At 46.0% G+C, this 26,353-nt stretch overlaps 1 protein-coding gene across 2 annotated transcripts in view; it reads left to right on the top strand.

The window, feature by feature from the left end:
• Positions 1–1,179: 1,179 nt before the first annotated feature.
• The window catches only part of MYO10 (myosin X), a 211,098-nt gene continuing 185,924 nt past the window's right edge, over positions 1,180–26,353 (top strand). For both annotated transcript variants that reach the window (XM_059173683.1, XM_059173682.1), the window contains exon 1: positions 1,180–1,689. In XM_059173683.1, the coding sequence (XP_059029666.1) occupies positions 1,669–1,689 (21 nt within the window). In that variant the 5' untranslated portion in view covers positions 1,180–1,668. The remainder of the gene's footprint in view (positions 1,690–26,353) is intronic.

Genomic DNA, 26,353 nt, shown 5'->3' with positions numbered 1-26,353 from the left:
CCTGGCGTTTTGGGGAAGGCTTCCCCTGGAAGACGTGACTTTCTGATTTAAGCTTTAAGGATGAGTAACAGTAGGCGATTCCCCCGGAGAGAGCTTCTCACACCACTTGTGGTGAAGAACCAGTCGTTTTTGTTTCCAATTTGCAGGATACCAATAGTAGAACCCTGCTGTGCAGGGTATGACTCACTAGGAGTCTGACAACACCAAAACTGGTTTATCCCCGGTTCAAAGAGTCCACCGATCATTCGCTTGGTGGTTGTGGCATTTTCTTAAACCTATGAAAGTTCCTGGACCTTTGCTTGCAGGTTTTCTACCTGTTACAGACAGGCTCCAGTTTGCAGGCCAGCACAGGGCCACGTGCCACCCTTTGAGGGCACCTCGAAGTTCGTTGGAAATGTCCCCACTGAATTCCAGTCTGCATTTTAACAAGATTCCCAGGTGATTCCTGGGCACGCTCAAGTGTGAGGACCTGCCCTAGAGGAAAGAGTATCAGGTGGGGCTGATCGTTCACCCATCCCACTCGCCTTTGCCTGCTTCCTTTAGATCTAGGAAAAGGGTCACATTTTTTACGGCGCAATTGGCCCTGTCCTCTTCCAGGTTACAAAACGGCATTCTCCCGCCGCTAGGAAAACGTCCTTTAACCTGACGGCAAGAGAGAAACTCAACACGGGAAGGCAGCTTCCAGAAATTCTGAGGAGCCTCGGCTCCCCGCTTTGATCTGGCCCCACAGCCGGGGCAGCTCGGCCGACCGCGCTTCCTTCCCCGGGGTCGCTCATCTGCCGATCTGCGTTAATGAGATCCGTGTTGAGCCGGTTCCAGGGGCCGCTGAAGATCAAAGGCACAAAAGAATCCCCCAACCCCTCCTCCCCGGTGACTACTTGGTCTCAATCACCAGAGGGTAGAGTCTACTCCCCCGCCCACTCCTGGGCGGGCAGGCGGGGACCGGAGGAGGTGCAGCCCCAGCCTCGCCTTCGCCTCCCGCAGCTCCGGCCGCGCTCGCCGCAGGCGGAGTGGGCGGGGCCGGCCCTGCGGAAGCGCGGGGCGGGGTTGGCTTTGGGCTGGGCTCCTGGAGGGGAGGGGCGAGGCGGCCGGGATGGGAGGGCCGGCTGAGTGGGCGGGGCTCAGCTCCTGGCGGGGCGGGGCGGGACGGGGCGCGTGGGCGGGGCGAGCGCTCCTGTCTGCGAGTCTCGGAGCCGCGGTGAGCCGGCAGAGCCCAGGCGCCCGAAGCCTCACCGCGGCGGCGCTCGCGCGGGGAGAGCCACTCCGGACTCGCTTTGTGGCCGCTGTCCCCCTGTCGCGGCGAGCGCCTCCGGCAGGAGCGCAGAGGGAGGGGGCGAGCTCCCGAGACCCCCGCCGCCCTCCCCCAGCCCGGGGGAAGAATGTGTCACCAGCTGTTCTCCGCTCGCGAGCGCTGCGCCCAGAAGTAAGGAACTTGGAGGCAGGGAGACAAAGGCTGCAGTTGGGACGGATGAGTTAGAGACTTGGGTTTGGGCAAACAAAAGGTGCGAAAGACGAGAAGGGGGTAAGGCCATGGCAGCGGGGGAGCCCCGCGGGCTCGGGTTCCTGGGAGTCGCGCCGTGACACGCATGGTTTCCCCGGACCGTCTGCTGGGCTGACTTCCGCGAGCGGGACGCGGGACTCGGGCAAGTCGGGGAGCGCCCTGGAACAATGGACAACTTCTTCCCCGAGGTGAGTGCGCTCGCGCCGGCCACCCTGCCGGGACCTGGCCCCGGCGCGCCGGGAGGGATCTGCCCACCGCGCCGCGCGCTCGCCGGGGGCCCTGCCCAAAGCCCGGGAGGGCGAAACTTTGCGGGAGTCGCCTGAAATCACCCCCACCCTCGACCCGGGAGTGTGGGGATGAGTAAGCCGGGGCAGGTTTTGTTTGGTCCCGCGCTCCGGGCCGTAGCGAAGGTGAGCCTCCTTCCGCGTGGGTGGCTGGCTCGCGGGTGTCCCCGCGGCGCCGCGGGCGAGGTGAGGCGCCGGGCGCCGGGGCCCGACTGCCTGGGTGCGGGAAGCCCAGTAACAAGTTCAACCGGGACGTGCCTTTCTCCAAGAAAGTTCTGGTCTGGAATTTCCTTTGCACAACGTGCCGGCTTCCTGTGAGAGGGGCGCAAACCCTTCCAGAGCAGACGGCTCAGAAGTGCGAGAAGGCAGGCGGGGGTTTAATCATTCACTGTGTTCTCTGCCTGGGGGACCTTTGGAGTCCGGGTTGCAGCTCTCAGCGAGATGTACCCGTTCGGGGTTTGAGATCATTCCAGAGGGGGAGACCAAAACATCATGTACTTGTGCTGACGGGCTTGGCCGGATTTTGAATTCGAATTTAAAGAAAGTCATTTAGGGCAAACCATGATTATTTTTAAAGATTAAACTGATGCCCCGTACAGGGTCATTGAGGGAAGGGGACACCACGGTTACGTGAAAACCCTTGACTCGAGAACCTTTTCCCCCCTCCTCCCTGGGTTCGAGAGTTACAGTGGTTTCTTGGCGTCTTCTCCTTTCTTGGTTGTGTTTATTTAATAGATTCTGTTTAAGTTTGAGGTTTGAAGTGGCTCAGAGTAAACTTAGTTGACTTAAGGGAGCCGGATGGGACTTTCATTGAGAGCCAGGGGATGTTTTGTGAATCCAGGACCGTTTGGAATCTTTCAGCAAATGACATTGGTTAGGGTTTGCCTCTGATGGTCAACTTGCTTTATCAGACTTAACTGGATATAGTATTTCAAGTCATTCAGCCTACTGGATGCTTACTTACTGTATTCTCAGACAACTGTTTTTAATGGCCAAAGTGATATATTCTTGGTCATAGTAATGTCCACTTTTTTCAGTTGTATTTCCTATGTAATCCCCACATTTGCTGTGAGAGGAAGGGTGGAAAGGAATGAGTCATCCATTAATTCATATTTTTACTTTTAAAGAAATCTATGGTTAAGACTATAGGGTTTTTTTTTTTTTTTAAACCTATAGACTTTTGTTTTCATGACTGGAAGAAAGCACCAGAACTTTTTCAGGAGTTGTAGGTTAACCAACTATGAGGGTCCAATGGGCTGCGTTTAACTGCTTTCATCTGTAAGAAAACCTAGGCTCTGCCTCCACGACACTAATTCATAACTTTTTTTGGTTTTCTTTTTGTCTTATGGTTCCCTTGGGAAAGCTCTTGAGATACAGGATTTGTGTTCGGTTTGTTGGGGTTTCACTCCCCTTGAAGCCTGTCTGTGGACCTTGGAGGGAGGGGGGGTTGTGGCCTCCCCTTGGGGAGAACTCTGTCCCCTAGTGCAAGTGGGGGGAACTGCAGGATGACCTGCGTCTGCTGTAACCTGCCCTCACCTCCTTTCCTTGACATACTTTTTCCTTATACCATATTTTGTTCAATGTAAGGAGACCTGGTTGTTGTATATTATTTTAGCGATTCGTATATAATATTGAAGTTGGCCTTTGGCCATCATTTACACCCCCTTCATTTCCTGGATGATGAATCTTAATCTAAAGACTTTAAGTCATTTGTCTAACCTGGGGAGCTTATTGCAGAATCCAGAGCTTTTTTTCTCTGTTGTTGGTGACTTGAAATAAATTTGCATTTATTTAAAGTTATGCTTTTAATCTTGTGTTGTATTTGTATTAGAGTATTTCTAATTAACCTTCAAAGTTCTGCCCCTGATTTTAATCACTTTTGAGTGGGAGGCCATCAAGGCCGGAGGGGCAACATTGTGCTGTGTTAATTGGAGACAAACTCTTAACCTAGGTCCTGTCTCTCTCTGTTAGTATCTTGTAACAGACCATCCTTTTGTTAAATTTGGATAAACTATCCAGTAAGAAAATCATGGGATGTCCTGTTAGAATAGAGACAGTAAGTGTGGCAGTGATATGCTTCCAAGGACCGCCAAACTGTAGAGACTCAGCAGTAGTGTCCTGGTAACTGGCATCTTTGCTAACTTTTTTGTCATTGTGATTTAGGCATAAAGACTTGCTGCTTGTTGGACAACAGCTTGAAGCTAACACTGGCAATTGAAAAAAATAAAATAAACAAGATGTTGCATGTCTTATCTTTATGTGTGTATGGCCAGATAATAACAGAATGGGGACTTCTTGGGACTAGCAGCTGCTGTTTAGGGCTGGGCCAGAGTTTCTCAAACTGGGTGCCATTGACCTTTGGGGTCACTTAATCCTTTGTTGTTGGGAGGCTGCCCTTTGCTATCCCCAGCCTCTGCCCACCAGGTGCAAGTAGCGCCCCCAAGCTGTGACAACCAGAATGTCTGGGGACGTTGCCAAATGAGCCACGGGTGGCAAAATCACTCCCAGTTGAGAACCCCTGAGCTAGCCCATGGAGCGTTGCCTGGTGGAATTAATTCCTGTGTGTGTTGTAAGCAGAGACTTCTTGCCCGCACTTGCCTGCTTTAAATAGCATCAGGCCTTTTCCTGCTGACCACTAAGATGCGTGGGAGGCTTGTGCCATCCGCTGATGGCTACTAACTTCCAGACGTTCCCCGGGATTGAAGAAGCTGAGTGCCCCACATCTCCCCCAACAGAGTTGCGCTTCCTTCATGACCTTACAATTTTTTACGGCTCCTCTCACTTAAATTGTGTGCACGCTTCTGGGAATACGTGTTTTTTAGCCTTTGGAAGTAAGTTGTTAAATTTACTGTAGGCAGAAACGAAGTTGAGGTATGTCTATAACCAGCAGCATTTTTTTTTTTTCCTTAAAAGCAAACAGAAAGGCTCGACCAAGTGGCAAGAATGTTTTGCAAACATGTTGTTATTATTTTGAAGTGGATGCTGTTTCCATGTCCCTGGGGCCAAGTACAGTGCGGAGGGTCCTAGAGGGGCCAGTAAGCACCAGTTGAACACTTAAATGAGCTTGACTTTTCTGTTTCCTATTTTAGGAATAGGTGTGGCCTACTGGCTGTTCAAACAAAAGATCTTTTGAGGATTATTAATGGAACTTACATGAATGCTTTGATTTTTCAGAATATGTAAAACGTACACGAGTATGAACCCAAATACAAATATAGAAAGCAGGTTATTACCGTCTTAAGATTTAAATTGCTTCTGAAGACATTTCCGCCGCACCTATTTCTTACGACCTGGTTCGCCCTCCAGATGTTAGGTGCAATCCCCTGCCTTGTTTCCACTTAATTTGCCAAGGTGTCTTGGTTTTTTGGTGGTTAACCTGGAGCTGTTCAAATATCTTTTTGAGCTGGAAGGAGTTCTGGAGCCTATTTTTCCTCCCCTTTTCATAGTTCTTTTGTTTTATATCTTATTCATTGTCTTGGTTAAAAAAAGAAAGAAGCCTTATTTTGGGGCGCTCCTTCCCTCGCCCCCACATCATCTCTCAAGGACTTCCTTGTTCCACCAGTTCCTGAAGGTGACCCCTTTGACGGCTATGAAGTAGCTGGTATCTTCTGTTCTCACAGTGGAGTTACGGTGCCTTGCCTTTTCTGCACAGTCTCTACAAATTTCTATTGTCAAATATTCAGTTTTAGGCCCCTGCCGGTTTGGGGACAGCAGAGCCCCCAGGAGCAGCTGCATGCAGGACACTTGTTGCCAGCAGGGAGCCCTGATCCCCGGGGCCTGGCAGGCAAGGGCTGCTCTCCCCAGATCATGTGGCCTGCTGTTCTCACCTCTCAAAGCGGGCATAGACTAGCGGCATAGACCAGCGCGAAGGGAGGAGAGAGCAGTGTTTGCTTCTCCAGCGCTGCTGGCTTTGAGTGGGGTCCCCTCTAAGGACCTGAGCCTTGAATGTACTCTTCTGTTAAAATTGGTAGGAAATAGGGTACCTTATTTTTTCTTTTTTAAGTTTATTTTTTATTGAAGTATAATTAACATACGGTGTTACTAGTTTCAGGTGCACGGTATAATTCAGCAATCTCCGTGCTCATTGTGATTAAGTGTACTCTGTATCCCCTTCTGTCTGTTAGGGATACCTTATTAATGGGTTTCAAAATTTTGCATTCAGAGTAACTACTACATAACATTTTCATGTCCTCTGCAGGGAACACTCAAGAATGAGCAACCAGTGACCTCTATGTTAAGCTTGACAATACTTCCCCGTGCCTGAATGCCCCTAGTTGGAGTGAAAAGGGTCTCATCCTTAAAAGTAGAAAAGATGTGGCTTTTGGAAACCTGGCTCTACCCCTCTCCCCCGCGGGATCTTGGCTTTTCTGACTTTCCTGGGCTTTATTTCTGTAGGTATAATCATATCAACCTTGCATGATTATTAGAATTTGAGATGAGATTTACTTGGCACATGGAGCTTAGTTATAGTAACTAAGTAAGAGTGAGTGGCTCTTGACGGGGAATGGAATTCCAGTATTCAGTGGTGCAGAGAAACCTTGGCCTTCGGGCTGTTCCCCAGTATTATTTCTTTTCCTAGATTGCATTTATTTTCTCCCTTTCAACCTGTATACTTCTGGCACATTTTCCCTTTCCAGAGTTCTGTCTGCACCATGTCCGTATTGCTAATAAAATCAGGCTCACATTCCGTCGTCCGATTTTCCAGGCCCTCTGATCTTGCAACTCTTTATTCTTTTTTCCCATGTGAGTTCTGTTCCCGAGGATCTCTTACTGGTCCTACTCCATGCTTTTGTGCACCCGTCCTCTCCGCTGATCGGATGTCCTACCTGGCTAGCTCCTTTCTTGAAACCATCCCTGACTGACCGGTCTAGTTTACGGTGACCCCTGCCTCTCTTTCTTCCCTCTAAACTTGGCTCCTCCTCTTTCTGCCCTGGTCTTGTTAGGAATTTACCCTGGTTAGCCAGAGCTTTACATATCTTCTTCCTTTTCCCCCTTCTCAAGTGAATAAACAGAGCCTCAAGAGGTTGACTATCCCATTTATAAGTTTTCTCACCTCATTTGCACAAAGAGGTCCTTAAGGAAGGGATCTTCTCTTTCTATAGCCTTTATTTACTCCTTAAGTACAGATCTTTTTATGGTGGGAGGGGCGATGCTTTTAATGTTTTTCCTTGATTGTAGAGCATTTTATAATTCTTCGAGGTCAATAATCAATATCACTAAAGTTTACAGAGAGCTCCATGTACCAGGCATGTTCCTGAATACTTGATACTTAGTAGCTCCTTGGATGCATTTGACAGCTCTTGGATTAAGTCCCCACGAACAAAGAAAGTGAGACAAGGAGGGGTTGTTAAGTAAGTAGCCCAGTGCCCCACAATGAGAAAGTGATCATCAGGATTTGAGCGCACATTTGTGTCCCCAGATTCTCTGAACTCCTCACTGCCATTCTTGTCTGTCCTGTTGATGTCATTTGCCTTGTGCTTTTATCATTGCTTCTGGGCTCTGTGAAGTGCTGTATACAGTAGGTAGTTCGTAAATGATCTTTGAGTTAAACTGCCTGAGAGCTTGGGGAAACACACACCCTCCGGAAGCATTGAAACCTGGTGGGAAAATGTTCATCCTGCCATTCATTTTTATCTGGTTTGCTTTTTACTTTAGAAAGACCCACCTGCTGTTTCCTTGTGCAGTGTGGTTGCAAAAGCTGCCAGCCCAACCTCATGGCGATGGTAGGAAGGTTTGTGTAAGAAGAGACTCAGAAGACTAACTTTTTGAGTTTCGTTAGAACTCTCCCCAGTTTTGGCTCTCTCTTATCGTAGGGTTTCTCTTTGAGGTTTTCTGATGGAATGTTCGTGCTCAGTTCAAGATTCTCGTGTCCTCTCAGGGTTTCTCCTGATTGGTTTTGTTTTACTTGCTAGCAGCTTGGTGCTTGGGATGTGATCACCCACCGCAGAGCTCAACGTTTCTCAAACAGCATCCTTGATGAAAACATCTTGCTGCCTGGCCGAGAGCGTTTCAGAAAATGTGTCCATCAGGTCTGGAGTATGAAACTTGAGTCCCCAGTTTAAATCTAGCGTCTCTTGTCATGTGACATCCTATCTATCACCTGACTCTGCCAGTTATGGGGGGGAGGGGTAGAAGTGGGGTTGGGAGGGAGGTGTTAGGTCTCTCTGTTGAAATTCAGCCTGAGCAAGTGGGGGACACCTGGGTGTTGTAAATTTAATAACTCTACCTTCACCCAAGCTTCAGTATCTGTTCTTAAAGTCATCCAAGTGTGGGGTGCCTAGGTGGCTCAGTCATTAAACATCTGCCTTTGGCTCAGGTTATGATCCTTAGGTCCTAGGATCCAGCCCCGCATCAGACTCTGCTCCGTGGGGAGCCTGCTTACCCCCCCTCCCCGCCCCGCCCTACTCCTATTTGCTTGTGTTCCCTTTCTCCGGTCTCTGTCGATTAAATAAATAAATACGATTTTAAAAAATATATATTTTTAAAAAATCGTCTCAGTATAGGGCCGCATCAGGCTCTCCGCTCAGTGGGGAGCCTGCTTCCCCCTCTCTCTCTGCCTGCCTCTCTGCCTACTTGTGATCTCTCTCTCTCTGTTAAATAAATAAATAAAATCAAAATTATTTTCAAAAAAGTCGTCTCAGTATAAAAACATTTTACATGCAGAATTTGTTTTTTTTAATGAGTTATTAGCAAAGAAAAGGTAAGCGAGGTTCAATTTTTGCACTTTGGGGTTGGCTTATCTTTACCACTTGTTGGACATTTAGAGGGGAAGATAAAAGATTTTGAGGATGTTACGTAAAATATTAGTTTTTTTACTTGACCTGTTACCCAACATAAGGTCTGAAAATGATTCCATAATTGTTTTAAATGTCTCTTTTCTTTTTTCTGGTCCATTAGTAACATATGAGCAGTACCCGTTGACAGTGCTATAAGTTATGGAGAGAGGTGGTCTTATCTCCAAAAGCCTGTGTTTGTGAGGTCTACTTTTTCTGTGTTTAAATTTAAAAGAAGTTTATCCGTAGCTCACATGCTCACGTGTGCAGCGACCACTTATCTTTGGTTTCACTGTCTTCTTAGATATTTAAATTGTGCTTTAAAAAACTTTTGTTAAACATAAATTTACTATGTCATTACAGAGCTAACTATGTCAAAGTAATGTACTATTTGCCATGTCATTCTTTTTTTTTTTTTAAAGATTTTATTTATTAATTTGACAGAGATCACAAGCAGGCAGAGAGGCAGGCAGAGAGAGAGGGGGGGACGCAGGCTCCCTACTGAGCAGAGAGCCCGATGTGGGACTCGATCCCAGGACCCTGAGATCATGACCTGAGCCGAAGGCAGCGGCTTAACCCACTGAGCCACCCAGGCACCCTGCCATGTCATTCTTAAATCCATTTCTTCTTTCCTTAATCCTGCAAAAAAATATGTACTAAATTTAGAAAATGCCAGAAGCAAGAGACAAAAGCCTGGGTCCTACTTTTTAATGTTTTGGTCTTTCCATACCTCTGTATATATGTTTCTAGAAAAGCACACCTATACTATTTTCCTCTTAAGAGTTGATTGCTAAAAGCTTTAAGTATCAAGAAACTTGGCGTGTGTCATTTTCAAGGTCAGGGGCAAGACTACAAATGTAGACCCCCATATCACATATCTAATTATTTAAAAGTTATAAATCAAGCTTACAGACTGGTACATAAAATGACTTTGCCTACCTTGACACATAGACCTTCATTAGGACACAGTCAAAAACATTTGTGTGAAGCTATGGTTTTTATTGCTGAAAGTCAGCAGAATATCAAAGGTAAATGAAGATAATTATAGTTGCACATGTCTGGCCATTCGTTTGATAGGCCAGTGATGTTTGCATGAGTAATAGACATATAGTCCATAATATATTTTCCATAAATTCATTTCTCTTGCCCGTAGTTCAGCAAAATCACTAAATTATGTGGTTATCGTCAAGATTTTCACAATTTATGTTTTATGGGCAGTGACACCAAAGTAAAAGACCTTTCTTAGGTCCTAGTGGTTCTTTGGTTTTTACTGAACTTGAGTTTGGAGAAGGCCTGCTCCGTAAGGCAAGACTGTAGTTACTGGCATTATCAACAAAAATCCGTATAGTAATATTTTTCTTTTTTTCAATAAAGTATAATTAACATAGTGCTATTTCAGGTATACAGTTTAATGATTCACCAACTGTGCATTACTCACTGCTCACCAAGATATGTGAACTCTTAATCCCCTTTATGTTGCTTATATAGCAATATTTAGATTAAAGAAAAAGGTTGCATGTGATCATTGATTTTTGCAGAAAGAACTAAATATTTTAAGTTAATTATATAAATCATATTAATACTGTGAATTTTCAGTGTTGTTCCTAAAACTTTTCAATGCTGTGTACATTATAAAGAAAACAATTCATTAAAAATCTGTTTTCAAATGAAACTATACTTTAATGCATCTTGGCCACAAAATAATCTGTAGAAAAATGTGTTTGGGGATAATGTGTGTGTGTGTGAGTCTTTTCCTTCCTAGTCTTGCAATTTTTTTTTTTAAAGATTTATTTATTTGACAGAGAGAGAGACAGCGAGAGAGGGAACACAAACAGGGAAGCAGGAGAGGGAGAGGCAGGCTTCCCACTGAGTAGAGGGGCTACATCCCAGGACCCTGGGGTCAGAACCTGAGCAGAAGGCAGATGTGTAATAGCCACTCAGACGCCCCTTTACAAATGTTTTTATTTCCTTAATTTGTATTACATATTTTCTTGAAATTTCAGTTTTTTGGTGGGTTTTGTTTTTTGTTTTTTGTTTTTGTAAGGTTTTAGTTTTTTGAGAGCATGCACAAGCTGGAGGAGGGGCAGAGGGAGAGGGAGAAACAGGCTCCCTAGTAAGCAGGGAGCCCGATGCGGGGCTTGATCCAGGACACTGGGATCATGACCTAAGCTGAAGGCAGATGCTTAACCGACTGAGCCACCCAGGTACCCCTGAAAATAACATTTTCCACCAAAGTCTATGATTCATTCTTTGAGATACCTTTTTTTTTTTTTTTAATGGTCTTTGTGATGGGCAGGCACACTCTGGAGTCTACAGCCCAAGGTAGGAGTCCTAGGTGTCTGAGTCCTCCTGACATATATCATCATTTATATGACCATTTCAGGTTGTTAAAAGTTGTTGCTTTTCTAGAAAACAGCACACCCGTGTTCTTATACCTAAATCATGGTATGCTTGTCTGATTGTTTCTTTAGGATAAACTTGCCTGGGAGTAGAGATGTTTGATCAAAGAATTGGTGCATTTTTAGTTAGATGATTTAGCAGTGAAAGTTTTACGAGAGGTGTCCCTGCAGCTTAAGTACAACAGGCACAGCCGAGATGCACCATCCTGATGTGTTCATGACAGCAGGGATTTTGTGACTTCTAATTAGAATCTTAATGACACACATTATTTCACAAAGGAAGTTATCACATAATATTAGACTTGTGTCCACTGTCGAGTTCTCCTCTGAACTACAGAGGGGAGAGATGGTCTCAGATCATTACAAGCAGGGCTGGTGATCACCTAAGGCCTCAGAAGATCCCTATGTGGGTGCCGAAGTTATTTAAGTAACCAAAGTGCACGCGAGGGACCTGGCTTTACCTTGCGGGGGTGGGTGGGGAGGGGTTAGCATTGGCCATTGGTTTTGGGAATTGTTCATGGATTTTTCTTATAATTCTCATTCTTTTGTATTGTAAATATCCTTGTGTGTTAACCCCAGGCCACAACAGCGACAAGATGGTGGCGGTTCTAACTGTAGGGATTTAGGGAACCTACAAAACTCTGTGTGTGTGTTTTACTTGAAAGCTTTTTCTTATTTTTCACCCCCATGAAATTTTTGGAGTGAGTGTTGAGTGCAAGGTGAAATAATACTGCCCCTTTTATAGTATACACAGTTGTCATTTAATACAAGTTTGCATCTGCTTATTCCCACCCCCATTTCATTCTTTAAATGATGGCAGCTTAGCTTCTTGGGACGCTGAAAAATGCAACAGGGTATTCCTGCCATCCCCCAGGATCTCAGCAGGATGGAATGGGAAGGGGATTTTTTTGATGTAAGCCAAGATGGCTAAGGCCATCGAGAGTGTCCTTACTGCGTGGTGAGTTGCGTCACGCCTATGGTGGTGGCCGCAGGGAGACGATCTTCCAGGTGAAGGCTGTGGCCGGAGAAGCCAGGCCAGGCAGCAGCGGGCAGCTGTCACCCGAAGGCTTGTGACTCCACGAGGAGCTGTGCACTCAGGTCCCGAGACTCTGAACTCCACGGGGAACATTGGAGCGCAGAGATGCAAAAGCATCCCTCGGCTTCTTGCCGTCGGCTGTCCTGGGGGTTTGGGAGGAAAGCCCAGTGAAGGCAGCCCAGTGTGGGAGCAAGGGGAGTGTTTTCCCCAGTCATTTCTTATGGGGCAGGAGCTCCTCCTTCCTACTTCTTACTGCTTCTGGTCCCGTGCTTTGAAAACACAGATAGTTTGTCGGGTGCAGGGGAAAAAAAGAAAAGAGACCAATCCTCTGAAAAGGAACTCTTTAACTTTGCTAACCCCCCAGATGAGGGGCTCTTGATCCCCAGGGACTGGGCCATCTCTAGCTCTCCCAGCCCCAACTGCCTTCACAGCTCCGGCCAGTTTCCGTGCCAGCCCGCTGTGCCCTGCCCGTCCCCACCTTGCGCCCCTGACCTTGCTGCCTCTTTCCTAGTGTAGTTACCATACGAGCGGAGAGTGCTTCCTGCGCCCTAGGGAGATGCCCTGTATTCTCCTCACCACCCGGCTTGTAGAGCAAAGAGTTTCTTCGCGTACGAATTTTCTTCATACCTCTGTTTATTTTGTTGTTGTTGTTTTGTTTTTTGGGAAAATGCTCACTTGTTCATGTTTTTTCCACGAGGAATGTGTGTAGAGTGTGATGAGTGTTTCAGCAACAAGCAGGTGAGCTGTGCTTACAAGTGTAAGAGACTTTTTTTGTTTAAACTACTTTATATATAAGATAAATCTATGCATATGTGTGCGCAGGTGCTTGTCTGTGTCACGTGCACACCTGCGCACAGTGCTCGCTCCTGTGACACATGTGCATGCACACATGTGCACTGTGCAGCCTTAAGTGTAACATGTGCACACAGGTGACACATTCACACCGGTAACACGTGTGATTACACACATGCACTCGTGTGTAACGCGTATGTATACACATGTAAATGGTGCGTGCTCATACACACGAGCACACAGTACGCACCCACCCACATAACACAGGTGTACACATGTGTATATGTGCATACCCACATATCTAACACACGTGTGTACACACATGTGTGTGTGAATGCACTCAAACACATACATGTGTTAGGTTTAGCATCCCAGTTCCAGACCATGGGTCTGTCACAGCCATGGGTATGGGAAACGAAGTATCTCCCCATGGCTGTGCTGCCTAAGGGTTTGGTCCACATCTAGTAGGTGACTTGTTTTCTGTTGAGGAGTTTTCAGTAGGCAGCATTTCTGAACTGCTTACAGTTTTCTATGAAGTTAAAGGTTAGAAAAGCAGCCTCTGTATCTTTTCACCTGTTACTTGCTCTGTTAGGGTGGGGCCATCAGAATACTGCTTTTTAACCAGAGGTCCTGGATTTCCTTACGATTTTCACTGATTAGGGATTTTCTCAAAGGTGCCAAGTTCAAGGACACGAATTCTGGTGCATACTATAAATTCTAGCACTAAGGTTTTCAGACCTTGAGAACCACTGAGATTTCAGGTGTTTCTCTTGGTAACATAGCTTTTCGGTTGTAACAGGTTCCTTCTTGCGTTTGGGCAGATCTGTTAGGTTGCTGTAGTTTAGGTTCTCAAACTATATTTGCTTAAGATTCTCATTGAGAAGGCCAGTGCGTCTCTTCTGTAAATATCAATGGAATATATAAATATGTGAATAAATAAGTGAAGATGTGAGTAAATAAAATAGAAAATGGAATCTCCTGTTATTTTTCAAAGTCTGTATCAGAGGAAAAACATCTGATAAAATGAGCTCCTGGTTATATGATCAGGACGAGATGCTTCCGTGCAGTATCTTGGAGATGAAGAAAGCAAGGCAGGGCCTCCTGGTCCAAATTGTGGAGGGCAACTTGTGCACCTGTTTGTTCACCATAGTTTTTATTTTCCTGTACCATCATAAAAAAAGAAAAAAACAACTAAAGCACAAGTCATCAGTTCTACAAGTGAAAATGGAGAGCAGACCTAGTTCTAGGTCAGCTGCCGTCAGCGAACTGTAGGCACTGTTAACAAAACGTGCCTCTGACATTGCAAAATCCCGGGGAGATGGGAGGGCTCTCTGTGGGAATGTAGCTCTGTCCTTATTCGCCTGTTATCTTTGTGAGATCAAGTACATTCCTTTTCAGCTGGGGCACAGAGAACTAGGTGACTGTACCCAAGACCTATCACCAAACCATGGGGTCAGAAATACAACTCAGGTTATGTCCTTCGAGTTTCTTAAAATTCTCCTGGACCCTTCAACCTCCCTCAGGTCCCTATATGTGACTCTTTACAGTTGGCATGTGCCCAAGGAGCAGGGAAATAGGATCCCTTCTGAAGAACAAGATGTTACTGTAAAACATTTGATGAAGTTGTTATTCCCTCTAGGAAAGCAGAATTGTGGCAACTTCTTTCAAAAGATGATACATCCTGTCTTTAGCACAGCCCAGTTTAGGACAAAATTTTCTTTAAAAAAAAAAAAAAAAAAAAAAAAGATGTTCTAGCTGTGTTCTCTAACTCAGATCAATAGTGTATTTGTCCAAGGGAGAAATATGGTGTATACTTAGGATTTGATATAAGGTGGGATTTTGGTAAAGATTTGAATAAATGGAGCTTGGGCTGTGGCTAAGCCACAATATAGTCTTTTCAACCTCTGAGCCAGCCATCTGCACTTTCTGTTATTCAGCTTAACTTGTGAAGATGTGTTGATCACTTGATGAGGACTGTGCTGAATTCTTTACTTATATTTATTAATTAGTATAATCTGCCCTAATCTGCCCAATACTCTTTTTTTTTTTTTTTTTTTTTTTGGAGCATGAGAGAGCAAGCCTGAGGGTTGGGGGGAGGGGGTTGCAGAGGGAGAGAGAGAGAGAGAGAAACTCAAGCAGGCTCCATGTTCAGCACAGGGCCCAACGTGGGACTCGATCTTATGACCCTGAGATCACAACCTGAGCTGAAATCAAGAATCAGATGCTTAGCAGACTGAGCCACCCAGGTGCCCCAAATCTGCCCAGTAATCCTATGCAGTTGGTACTATCTCCTCTCTTCTATGTGTAAGAATAGAGCCCCAGGGGTGCCTGCCTTCGGCTCAGGTCATGATCTCAGGATCCTGGGATAGAGCCCTGCATGGGGCTCTCTGCTCAGCAGGGAGCCTGCTTCCCCCTCTCTCTCTGCCTGCCTCTCTACCTACTTGTAATCTGTCTTTCTGTCAAATAAATAAATAAAATCTTTTTAAAAAAGAAAAAAAAAAATAGAGCCCCAGAGAAGCCAAGTAATTTGCCCAAGTTCATACAGCTGGAAAGTGATAGAGCTAGAATTTGGACCCAAAGATACTGAACTATTTGGAACTTAAATTCGTTTGGGGGTGACGTCAGTAGTTTGTGTAGAAGGAGGTGAAGATAGATCTGTGTCAAAATCATTAGGGATGTGTATTTGCATCTCCCTAGAGAGCAGACCAAAGTCCTATGATACAAGACCAAAAAGTACCTACTTTTGCCATTGATTAAAATAAGGAATGGAACCTTTCCTGTAAACAAAGCAGAAACACGGCCTTGGTCGTTCTCAGGATGGCACCCACTGAACGTTCCTCCTGAATGAGAGGTGTTGCAGGCATTCTGTTGGGGAGAACGTTCAAGGATGAGTTCCTGTGCAATTTGTAAATTTCTGGGGAGATTTCCTACTGAAGATGGAGGTCGTGCTGAATTTCCGGTCATTTTTCTTGGCTTTTGTATGTTTCTGATAAACTCCAGATTCCCATGAAGTGATGTTGTGAGAAGGCTTGTTTGCTTTGGAATCAGCGTGTGGTTTGCAACTCTTGCTTGTCATGTGCTTTGCTGATGGCTTCTGTCTGCCCTGCAGCTCTGGCATTCAGCTGTCCGATCATACTTCGGAATCTTCCTCCACAAAGATGGATAAAAGTCCCATTTCATTTAAGTTTAGGGCTTAATCTTTTTTTATGAAGACACTTTTAGGTTCACAGCAAGTGATAAAAATGTTTTGCTTTGTTTTGTTTTTTTAAAGACTTATGTATTTGACAGCATAAGTGGGGGAGTGGCAAGCAGAGGGAGAGGGAGAAGCAGGCTTCCTACTGAACAGGGAGCCCGATGAGGGGCTCAATCCTAGGTCCCTGGGAAGATGACCCGAGGCGAAGGCAGACACTTAACCGACTGAGCCACCCAGGCGCCCCTCAAGTGATAATAATTTTAAGAAACCACCATTTTGGAAAAAGGTCCTCCTCCTACTGATGTGACATGTTTACTAGAGAATTAATGGTTTACATTTAAGTGAACTGTGCAAAGCTGTAATTCAATTACAGCTGGTGATAGGTTGACTGCTAATGTTTTGTATTCCTAATAAATGTGGATTTTATAGTTTAAAAAGTGCTAACACGAAAAAGAAGAAGCTAGTGTGGTTATATCAGCAGATCTACTCTGTCATAACGTGTGTAGCCAGAATGTTGCTAAGGGTTTGGTGGATCATTACTGGTGGGATTTGAATTTTATGTAGAGGAGTGGCTCTCAACTGGACAGTTTTTCCTCCCTAGAGACATTTTTGGTTGTTACCACTGATCCACTGATGTGGGAAGGGTACTGCTGGACCTAGTGAGTGGAAGAGAGGGATCCTGCTGAATGTCCTGGGATGCCCAGGACAGCGCCCCACAATGTAGACTGATTCAGTCCCAATGTCAGTAAAGCAAAGACTGAGAAACCCTGATACAGAAGACTGACTTGATTCTGTAAAATTCTACCCTTTAGTATTTCAGTTTACTGTTTCCTAAGTAAAATGATTACCACTGACATAACTTTCTATAAAATATTTTTTAGGGGTATGCGTGCATGGCTGTGAATGAAGCCTTCATCTGATTTTTAAATTTTAATATCCAAATTGATTATAGTGAATCTGTTGAAGTTGTTAAATTTACTATAGTAAATTTGTTTAGCCATGTTAGACATCTAGATTTATAGTTCTATTTATTCCACAATTGATTTTTCTGGCATTCATGAAAAATAAAACATATTTATCATATGTCTGTACATTTATACAGTAGGCTGTAATTTTTTTGTAGACTTTCTTAGCTGTGAGCTTCCATTTGTCCTAAAAGACAAAGGGATAGACAGTAGGACAAGCACCATGACAGAACACCAGGAGACCAACATGTAGATTTGAGATGGAAGAGAGCCGGAAGGGGCAGCGTTAGTGCTCTGCTCTCTGGGCCTCTACCCACTTGATCCTTTTCACTCATTACCAAGCACTTGCATCACCGACACCGTTAATACACTAATACACGAGGCAGCCTCTTGGGAGGGGTAAGTGAACCTTTACCAACAAACTCCACACCCTCCTTTCTTTTCTGCTCCTCCCTATTTTGATGAGTAAGTATGTGATTTTTTCTTTCGGTTTAATTTTCACCTGGCGTGTTGTTTTTTTCAAGCCACCGCAATGAATTACTGAACGCTTGGTAAGGGCAGTTGAGTCAGCAGCCTAACCTTTAAAATAAATGGAAGAATACGTCTAAGTTCACATCAGACCTTCAGGCAGGAGGGAAATTAAGTCGGGTTCATCTTAAAGTTCCTGGATGTAGGGGCTCCTGGCTGGTTCAGTAAGGAGAACGTGCAACCCTGGATCTCAGGGTCATGAGTTTAAGCCCCATGTTGGGCGTGGAACCTACTTTAAAAAAAAAAAAAAAAAAGTTCCTGGATTTAATCTGTGATATAGGCGTGAGTTGTTTTCTTAGGTTCTGCTTTGTTGAGGTATGATTGGCATATAAAATTGTAAGTTATTTAAAGTGTACATTGGGTAGGCGTTCTTCCCATGGTCCACCTCACCTTTTCTCCCCCACTAGGACCAAACAGAAAAATAATCTGGTTTTCTGTTGACTTTGCTTTTTAATGGGGAAAACGCCATAAACAAGACCTCTTCTTCCATGAACTTTTAGTGTCCTGTGTGTTTTTGTTTGTTGATTGGGGTCATTTAAATAAAGAGACTCTCAGGAGTCCAAATGGGATAATTTAGTAGAACAAAAGTCTCTACCACTATCCACTGATGCAAAGTTCATTTACTAGGTGGATCATTTGTTGGGCGTTGGCTGACCCTGATGTGGGATTAAGGACCCTGGACATACAGTTCATGATAGAAATCTGGGCTGAATAGGTTGGTAATGAGGCTTCAGTGATGACATTGTCATCAAGCCTTGGACCTACTCCTCAGGGGACAGAGCTATTCAGCTGGTGAGAGATGTGTGCCAAGTACTTACTCACCAGCTCAGTTCATTCAGATGAATGATAAGAAACTTGAGTATGGTAGGAACTACTTTGCTTCAGAGATCACGGCTTGTTAGAGACCCACTTCGATGGAATTCCTCATGAGTCCGTTGTGGTCCCGGCATGCTGTGAGGCTGAGGCAGCTAAAGTTGGCCTCTGGCTGCCAGTGGGGTTCCCACTGCTGCCTTACCATAGCCGTGATGTCAGGGTGGAGAGGGGTCACCAGAGGACACCAGCGAGGGACCACTGATGCACCGATGCCCCTGAAAGCTACCTTGGATGTATCTGGAAGCTATAAACCCAATAATAGGACATTTATGAGAGCTTATTGGGTGTCCTTTACGGTGCTAATCCCTTTACATACATCATCTCATTGAATTTTCCGCTTGTTAGGAGCTGTTGTGAGTCCTGACTACAGTCGAACAACCTGTTGCTTAGAGAAGTGCGGTAACTCGTTAAGTCACCGGGTGAATGCGTGGGGTTACCTCGTGTCTGACTGCAGACACAGTGCCCATCTCTTCCGAGTTGGCATCTCCAGTTTATCACTGCCCTCCCCGCCAGGTGCATCACCAGTCTAGAAGGGTGGCTGTGCGTTTATCAGATGTTTGGGCTTTTCCTCGTGCCACGTGATCCCACCCTAGGCAGCGAGTAAATTTCAAGGTTGTTTCCATGGTCTGTGGGTGCACTTGAGGGTGTGTTTTGTCTAGGACTCCCTCGAATATAGGGCACATCTGGGCTACCCACTCAGTATTCAGAAGTGAAACAAAAAGAGTGACTCGGCAGAAGTCCCAGGTCTACGGAATGAGCCGTGGCAGAATTAACAGTGATGGGCCGCATAGGCTTCCTTAGACGTCGCAGGTGCCAGTGAGGAGATCCTCATGAGACATTATGATTTTGCTGGCCCCTCTCGAGTACCACAGATTTACTGATGTTGGATGTCGGGTTCTGTCAGGAGTGGGCACTGCGGGTCTCTGGGTGGGTCTCGGGGTGGGGTGGGGGTTGTCTTCCAGAAGCAGTTCATGAAGCTTCCTGGAGAAGGTCAGGATCCCAGGGTACGGCTGCGTGGCCGGCAGGGGGGGACCTCCAGAGCCCACACTGGCGGCGAGCCGTCTCAGCCTGGCTGCCTTCTCTCTGGAATGTCAAGGTCTTTGTCATTCTGTCAGGAGCACACAGAAGTTGTGGGTGTGCCTTTGTCTTTTCTGACCTTCTTCATTGCCCAAGTCCGTGTTCCCCGGTGCCTGCTTCCCATGAGGAGCCCAGGCTAGCGGAGTGTGGGGTATTATTTTTTGCCTGAACTAACCGGAATGAGACAAGCCTTGGGCATTGGGCGACAGAGAGTAAGCCACGTTATGGAGATGATTCCTGGTGTTGTGTCCCACAGCTACGCCCCCCACTCCCGCCCCCGGCCCAGTGTAGGTCAAAGCTTTGCTTTCCCTGATGAAGTTGGAGCTCGGATTTTTGCCGGCATTAGTTTTGAACTTTGATACATATATGTCCTAGCTCTCATTTGTCTCATTCTGAGTCCAGATCTTGTGGTCCCCCGGGCCACACCTAAACTCCACGCTGCACACCTGCTCCTGCTTTGGCCATTGGCGACTGCCCGGGGTGGTTCTTGCTTCTGTCCCTCGCTGGCCGCCTCCCCAGTCTCCGACCTGCTGCTCTCCTGGGCTCTCCGCGATGACAGGTCTCATATTCTTCCTTCAGTATAAATTCAGTGCAATTTCTTAAAAGATAACTTCATTCACTGACCTTTGAAGAAGACAGTCTGATACCAGGGGTGAAACGTGCAGTTCGTTGTGCAGTTTTGGGTTTCAGGTGGACATGCCGGGAGAAGTGAAAATCGCACCAGTAGTTCATGGCCCAAAGGCCTGGCTTCCTGTCTGCATTACCAAGTGTACACTCCCTGCTTTATTGCTAGTCAGAGGAAAGTTGATTATTACTCAAGGTTTGGGTTTTTTTAAATTAAGAAGCAAGAGTTTTAAGAGCATATTGATGGCTGCTTGATGGCTTTTTTTTTTTTTTTTTTTTTTTGAGTTTTTAGCACCTTTCAATTCTGAGTATGGAAATGTTTATAATTGGGGAAAAAGGAACAATTCTTGGTATTTGTGTTAGGATAGCAAAAAAGAATGGAAGCACAGTGAGACATGTAGGCTTCTCCTTGGTGAACTTTATGAAAACCAGGGAGAAGATAGAAATAAACAGAATTTTGCATTCTGGTGTTCACTTGGCTGCTGTCCAGGAAGCGTGCCTATAGCTCAGGAATCATCCCAAACCAAACTAATGGAAAAAGTCTGACTTGCTGGCTGCTGAAATTCCGTACTGAGGCAGTGACATGGGTGTGTGCGCTCGCTCACTAGTGCTGGGGCGGGATGGAAGGCGAAACCCCGGCAGCTAGAAATAGAACACTGACTTGGGTGGCTATAATTCATGCTTTTAAAACAAGGCTTTATTCTGCCATTTGGTCAGAATTGGGATATGATTCAATGTTATATCCAAGACTGGCCTAAAACTGAATGCATTTTCCTTTCGATGTGAGCCAAGTTTAATTAAAGAGCACTGCTTGACAAGCCCATTAAATAATTGAAACCCTTCCCTTCAAAAGTTTACTTTGAAAATAATGCATTTTTAAAAACCTAGATCGAGGTGCAGACTGACAGCTGCAAGTTCCGGCCCATAGGGATGAGCAGGTGAGTAAGATGAGTAAATGTGCGTTAGGGAGTGGTGGGGACTGGTTAACCAGAGCGTACAAACCCGGGAGAATTTAAGATTTGGTGTTGCTGGGCTTCCTAGTTTTATTTTGTTGTCTTTTGTTTTTGTTTTTTTAAAGATTTTACTCATTTATTTGACAGGGGGAGGGGGGGTGGAGAACACGAGTAGGGGGAGTGCGAGAGGGAGACGCAGGCTTCCCGCTGAGCAGGGAGCCCGATGTGGGGCTCGATCCCAGGACTCTGGGATCATGACCTGAGCCAGAGGCAGATGCTTAATGACTAAGCCACCCAGGCACTCCTGGGCTTTCTAGTTAAAGAGAGGCCACATACATAGATTCCTGTGAATTGTCCCAATTTGTAGAATGTTGGCAAGGAATGCAGAACATTTTGGTTTTTACTGAATGGGCCAAACAAAACTTGACTGGAGTTTCCACCCTTTAAGCGGTGAAGAAGTGATGCTTCTTCACTTTGGAACAGAGGAAGGGAATAGAATGGGCTATTTTCCTTCAGGTTGGTTTTAGCCTGTTTCCCCAAAATACGATGTTGTAAAACTGTTTTTGCATGGGTGGTATGTAGGTTAAATTTCTGCCTTGCCAGAATGGATCCCCATTTTATTCAGTCTTTTTGGCCCATCCTTTATGTTTTACTTGGCTAATCTAGGGGTGGAAGCTGGATAATCTTGTCTTTTAAAGGGGGGATGGTGGAGAAAAGTTTTACTTTGCAATTTTAGAAATTTACTTTGCTTTGCAGAGCTGTGAGGTGTGAAAGGTTGGATGCCATACTGGGATTCTGTCCTGTTTCTCCTGGTCACTTGGTGTTCACTCAGCAAGACCGAATGCTTCCTTGTGAGTGTGATGTAGGGGGAGGTCGTGGAAGCAGGCTGCTTGAGTTTGAATGCTTTGTCCTCTCCCTTGCGGAGTGGATGGCCTTGGGCAAGCTGCCGGCCTCTTCTGTGTCTCACGCCTCCCATCTGTGAAATGAGTTTGATGCGAACTCTGCAGTCTTAGCTTGGGCTGCTCAAGTAGAGTCCTGCAGACGGGCGGGGCCTAAGCAACACAGGTGTACTTTCTCGAAGTCCTGGAGGCTGGAAGTCCAAGGCGGAGGTGCAGGCAGATTTGGTTCCTGGTGGGGACTCTTCTCCCGTCTTGCGGAGGGCGGCCTCCTGGTTGTTTCTGCACCCGGGGAAAGAGATCTCTGGTGTCTCTTCGTATAAGGATGCTACTTCTGTTGGGTTAGAGCTGCACCCTTATCACTTAATTGAACCCCCAAATGAAACCTGAACATTCTGCACTCACCCCTTCCCCCAGCCCTGGCAGTCTCCAGTGACCCATAGCATTATGTACTCTGGGTATTTCGTGGACACAGAAATGTGCCCTTCTGTATCTGACTGCTTCCACTTGGCGAGTTTTTGAGTTTGGTCGCTCATATAAGTCCTTCATTCTTCTTGATGGCTGAATACTATGTCGGTGTTGGCTCTGATTTTATATACGTGTGTGTCAAACGTGTGGTGTAAAAATGTCTCTTGATATATTTTACCTGTGTAATGTCTGTTTGTATATGTTGATTTCTGTCCATCAAGAGGTTCTCATTTAGAGAGACTGGAATGGAGATGTGTGTGTGTGTGTGTGTGTGTGTGTGTGTGTGTGTGTGTTTAAGATCTTTTTGAGAAAGAACGATCTAGCACAAGCAAGAGGGAGAGGGACAAGCAGGCTTCCCACTGAGCAGGGAGCCTGATGCAGGGCTGATCCCAGGACCCTGAGATCATGGGTTGAGCAGACGCTTAAGGGACTGAGCTCCCCAGGCACCCCTGGGTGTGTCCTGTTCTTAAATACAGAGTCATGGTAGTTTTAACAACTGTTCCTACTTTGTGCCTCTATATTCAGTTTGTTGAACCAATGAACTTATTTTATTTTATTTTTTTAAAAGATTTTATTTATTTATTTGACAGACAGAGATCACAAGTAGGCAGAGAGGCAGGCAGAGAGAGAGGAAGGGAAGCAGGCTCCCCGCTGAGCAGAGAGCCCGATGCGGGGCTCGATCCCAGGACCCTGAGATCATGACCTGAGCCGAAGGCAGAGGCTTTAACCCACTGAGCCACCCAGGCGCCCCAATGAACTTATTTTAAATGCTTTATCCATACCTTACCAGCCAGAGGTTAAAGTCTTTAGAAAACCTGTTGTTTCATTCTCAGGCGCCTACAGTTCATCTCCCAATGGTCAGCTGGGTTTGCTCACTGTATTTTATATCGATTTTTATATTTTATATGAATTTTAGATTGATTTCATCATTTGCCTGAAATGTCTGCCAAGTGATGTGTATGTACAGATTTTCCACTTAAAGCCACAAAAGAAGACCTTCAGAGGTGTTTTTTCATTTTTTTGTTTTATTGCTTTAGTCTTAGGTGATTCATCAAGGGTTTTTTTGTTATTTTTCTAACAAGGGTAAAGATAAGGCTTATATTACATTTTTTAAGGAATATTTAAAGCTCAGAAAAGGGAAGTCACGTGGAGGTAGCTATATGCGTCCTCTTCTTGGTAGCTTACATGTGGAAATTCCAAAGCATTATTTTCCATATATTTTTTTAAGTTATATTAAAAAACCAAACCTTGGATTTTTAGGTAGCCCAGTGTGGAGCCTACTTTAAAAAAAGAAAAAAAGAAGAAGCCTTACATATACTTTGCTTTTTTCCACACTGAAGTTTTCTATTCCGTGGAAAGGTTTTTTAGAAGAGGGAGAATAAATCTCCTTACATAAATGTTGTAATACAAAAGTTCTTTTAATGTTGTCCGTGTAATCCTTTCGGATGTGGTGGCAGCCATTGGGGCCGTATCTGGAGACTGGATAAATTATCCTCTGGTTTTTCTTTTTTTAATAAAGCACTCTATAGGTGCCTGGGTAGCTCAGTTGGTTAAGCCTCTGCCTTTGGCTTAGGTCAGGATCCCAGAGTCCCATGTTCGAGTCCCTGCTCAGGGAGTCTGCTTCTATCTCTGCCCCTCACCCCGTTTCTTTTTTTTTTTTTAATTTATTTTTTATTTATTTTCAGCATAACAGTATTCATTGTTTTTGCACCACACCCAGTGCTCCATGCAATCCGTGCCCTCTCTAATACCCACCACCTGGTACCCCAACCTCCCACCCCCCCATCACTTCAAACCCCTCAGATTGTTTTTCAGAGTCCATAGTCTCTCATGATTCACCTCCCCTTCCAATTTCCCCCAACTCCCTTCTCCTCTTTAACACCCCTTGTCCTCCATGCTATTTGTTATGCTCCACAAATAAGCGAAACCACAGGATAACTGACTCTTTCTCCTTGACTTATTTCACTCAGCAGAATCTCCTGCAGTCCAGTCCATGTTGCTACAAAAGCTGGGTATTCATCCTTTCTGATGGAGGCATCATACTCCATAGTGTATACGGATCACATCTTCCTTATCCATTCGTCTATTGAAGGGGGCCATCCTGGTTCTTTCCACAGTTTGGCGACCGTGGCCATTGCTGCTCTAAACATTCCCTCACCCCGTTTCTGCATGAGGCCTCTCTCTGTTTCTCTCTCTCTCTCAAATAATCTTTTTTAAAAAAGCACGCTAAATGAAATGCCATCACCAACGATCTGTCAACGACTGAGTGATTGGAAGTGGTTTGTTCGGCCTTCTGTCGCGTGTGATACTCTCTCCTTGGTTTCCCCAGTTTTTGTTGTGCCTCCTGGGACCCCCACTCTTCTTCTTCTGTTTCCTCTGCGGCCTTGTTCTGTCCCACACTCAGAGTGTGGCAGGACCATAGGAGCCTGTGCCCTGTGCGGACCTGTTTCCGTTCTTGGATCCACCGTTGAGTGAGATACAGAGAGGCAAGCCAAGGGAAGCAGAGCAAGTAACTTTTGTCAAGGGGCTGTCGGAGGTCCTGGGTTCTTGCACGGGGGTAGGATGTCTGTGCTTCTGCATGGTAGTCAAGGGGTGGGAGTGGGGGCAGGGGTGGGGCAGCAGATGGCCCCGAGGAAGGACTGGCAGGGTCCGCAGTGGCGTGGCACCCCTTGGGTATGGGTGATGCGATTGTCAGATGTCGGCTTTCTACCCAGGGAGGGCAGAGACCCTTCAAGATCCGGGTTGGGGAGGAGGAAGTTTGGAGAGAAGATGCTAAGGTTTTGGCCATGCTGGCTTCTGTCATCCGCGCCTTGGAAGTGACTGATTTACAACTTCTCCCAGGTGGGATGCCAGTGGGCGGGTAACAGTGTTCTCTTCAGACCAGTGGCTCTCAGTGGGGATGGTTTCATGCCCCAGGGGACGTTTGGTGAGGATTCCAGATCATTTTGGCTTGTCACAAGGATAACCCCATGGCTGGGGGTTTGCAAGTGAGTAGAAGCTGGGGCTGCTTCTAAATCCTGAGGTGCCCGGGACAGCCTTCACAACCAAGAATTCCCTGGCCCCAGATGTTAACATTGCTGATGTTGGAGTCCTTCCTGAAGTCAAGGAGCCACATTCCTTTAGTCCCAGGAGTGGCCCCTCTAGTGCCCGATTCCAGGCTGTAGTTGCTTCAGGATCCTACCCTTAGTTAGTGGCCCTGGGGATGGAGTGCAGCTGCTCTGTCGGGCAGCAGGTGCCTTTGGGGCCCGTAACAGATACGGGACACAGGCTGGGTGTGTGAGACACACTATTGCTTTTGTGAAAATGCCAAGTAGAAAGGATTTCTGCGGCTTCTGATGGGGGCTGCAGCTGACAAGGTGTCTGTCGTCATCTATGGGTGCTTTCTTGTTTAATTTGCTCTGGAGGCTATGGACAATTTGCTCTGGAGGCTATGGAACAGGAAACTGGACTCCACAACGGTGGGCTTGAGCTCCTCCTCGGATATCGCTCTGTTAACAAGCTGCCTTGACTCCGCACAGCGCTTGTGCAGGACCCATCATTGTCGGTGTGTGGGTCAGGGCGCAGGACGATCTGTGTGGGAAGGCTTTCCCTGGCCCATGAGCACCTTTGAAATCGGGACTTAAATTTCTTCGTTCTACCCGTAGCAGGGAGTTTGTTCTTTAAAGCGAACAGAAGATGATGGTTGGTGTCTTTGGACTCCAGGGAGCCATCACATATATTTGAAAGTGGGTTACTTCGAAGGTGACACTGTCTTTTGCTTTGGCAGCCCCTAGAAGCAGGACTTTCACTTTGTGACAGCTGTCTATCAACACATCTGCAGTGGGCTTCTTGCCCCGGTGGTGGTTGGGCGGTTCCTGCAACCCCGGAAAGGCTCTGAGTTAGGAGGGGCGCTCTGGGCTCTGGTTGCCTGGAGCCACTGGCCTTGGAGGGGGAGAACATTCCTTTGTTGCCCTCCTGCCCGCTCTCCTCTGGAGAGCAGTGGGACTCTGGC

The sequence above is a fragment of the Mustela lutreola genome, chromosome 5 (assembly GCF_030435805.1).
Source record: "Mustela lutreola isolate mMusLut2 chromosome 5, mMusLut2.pri, whole genome shotgun sequence".
NCBI lineage: Eukaryota > Metazoa > Chordata > Mammalia > Carnivora > Mustelidae > Mustela > Mustela lutreola.
The sequence above is the reverse complement of the archived record's forward strand: the minus strand, read 5'-3'. Positions and strand labels throughout refer to the sequence as shown.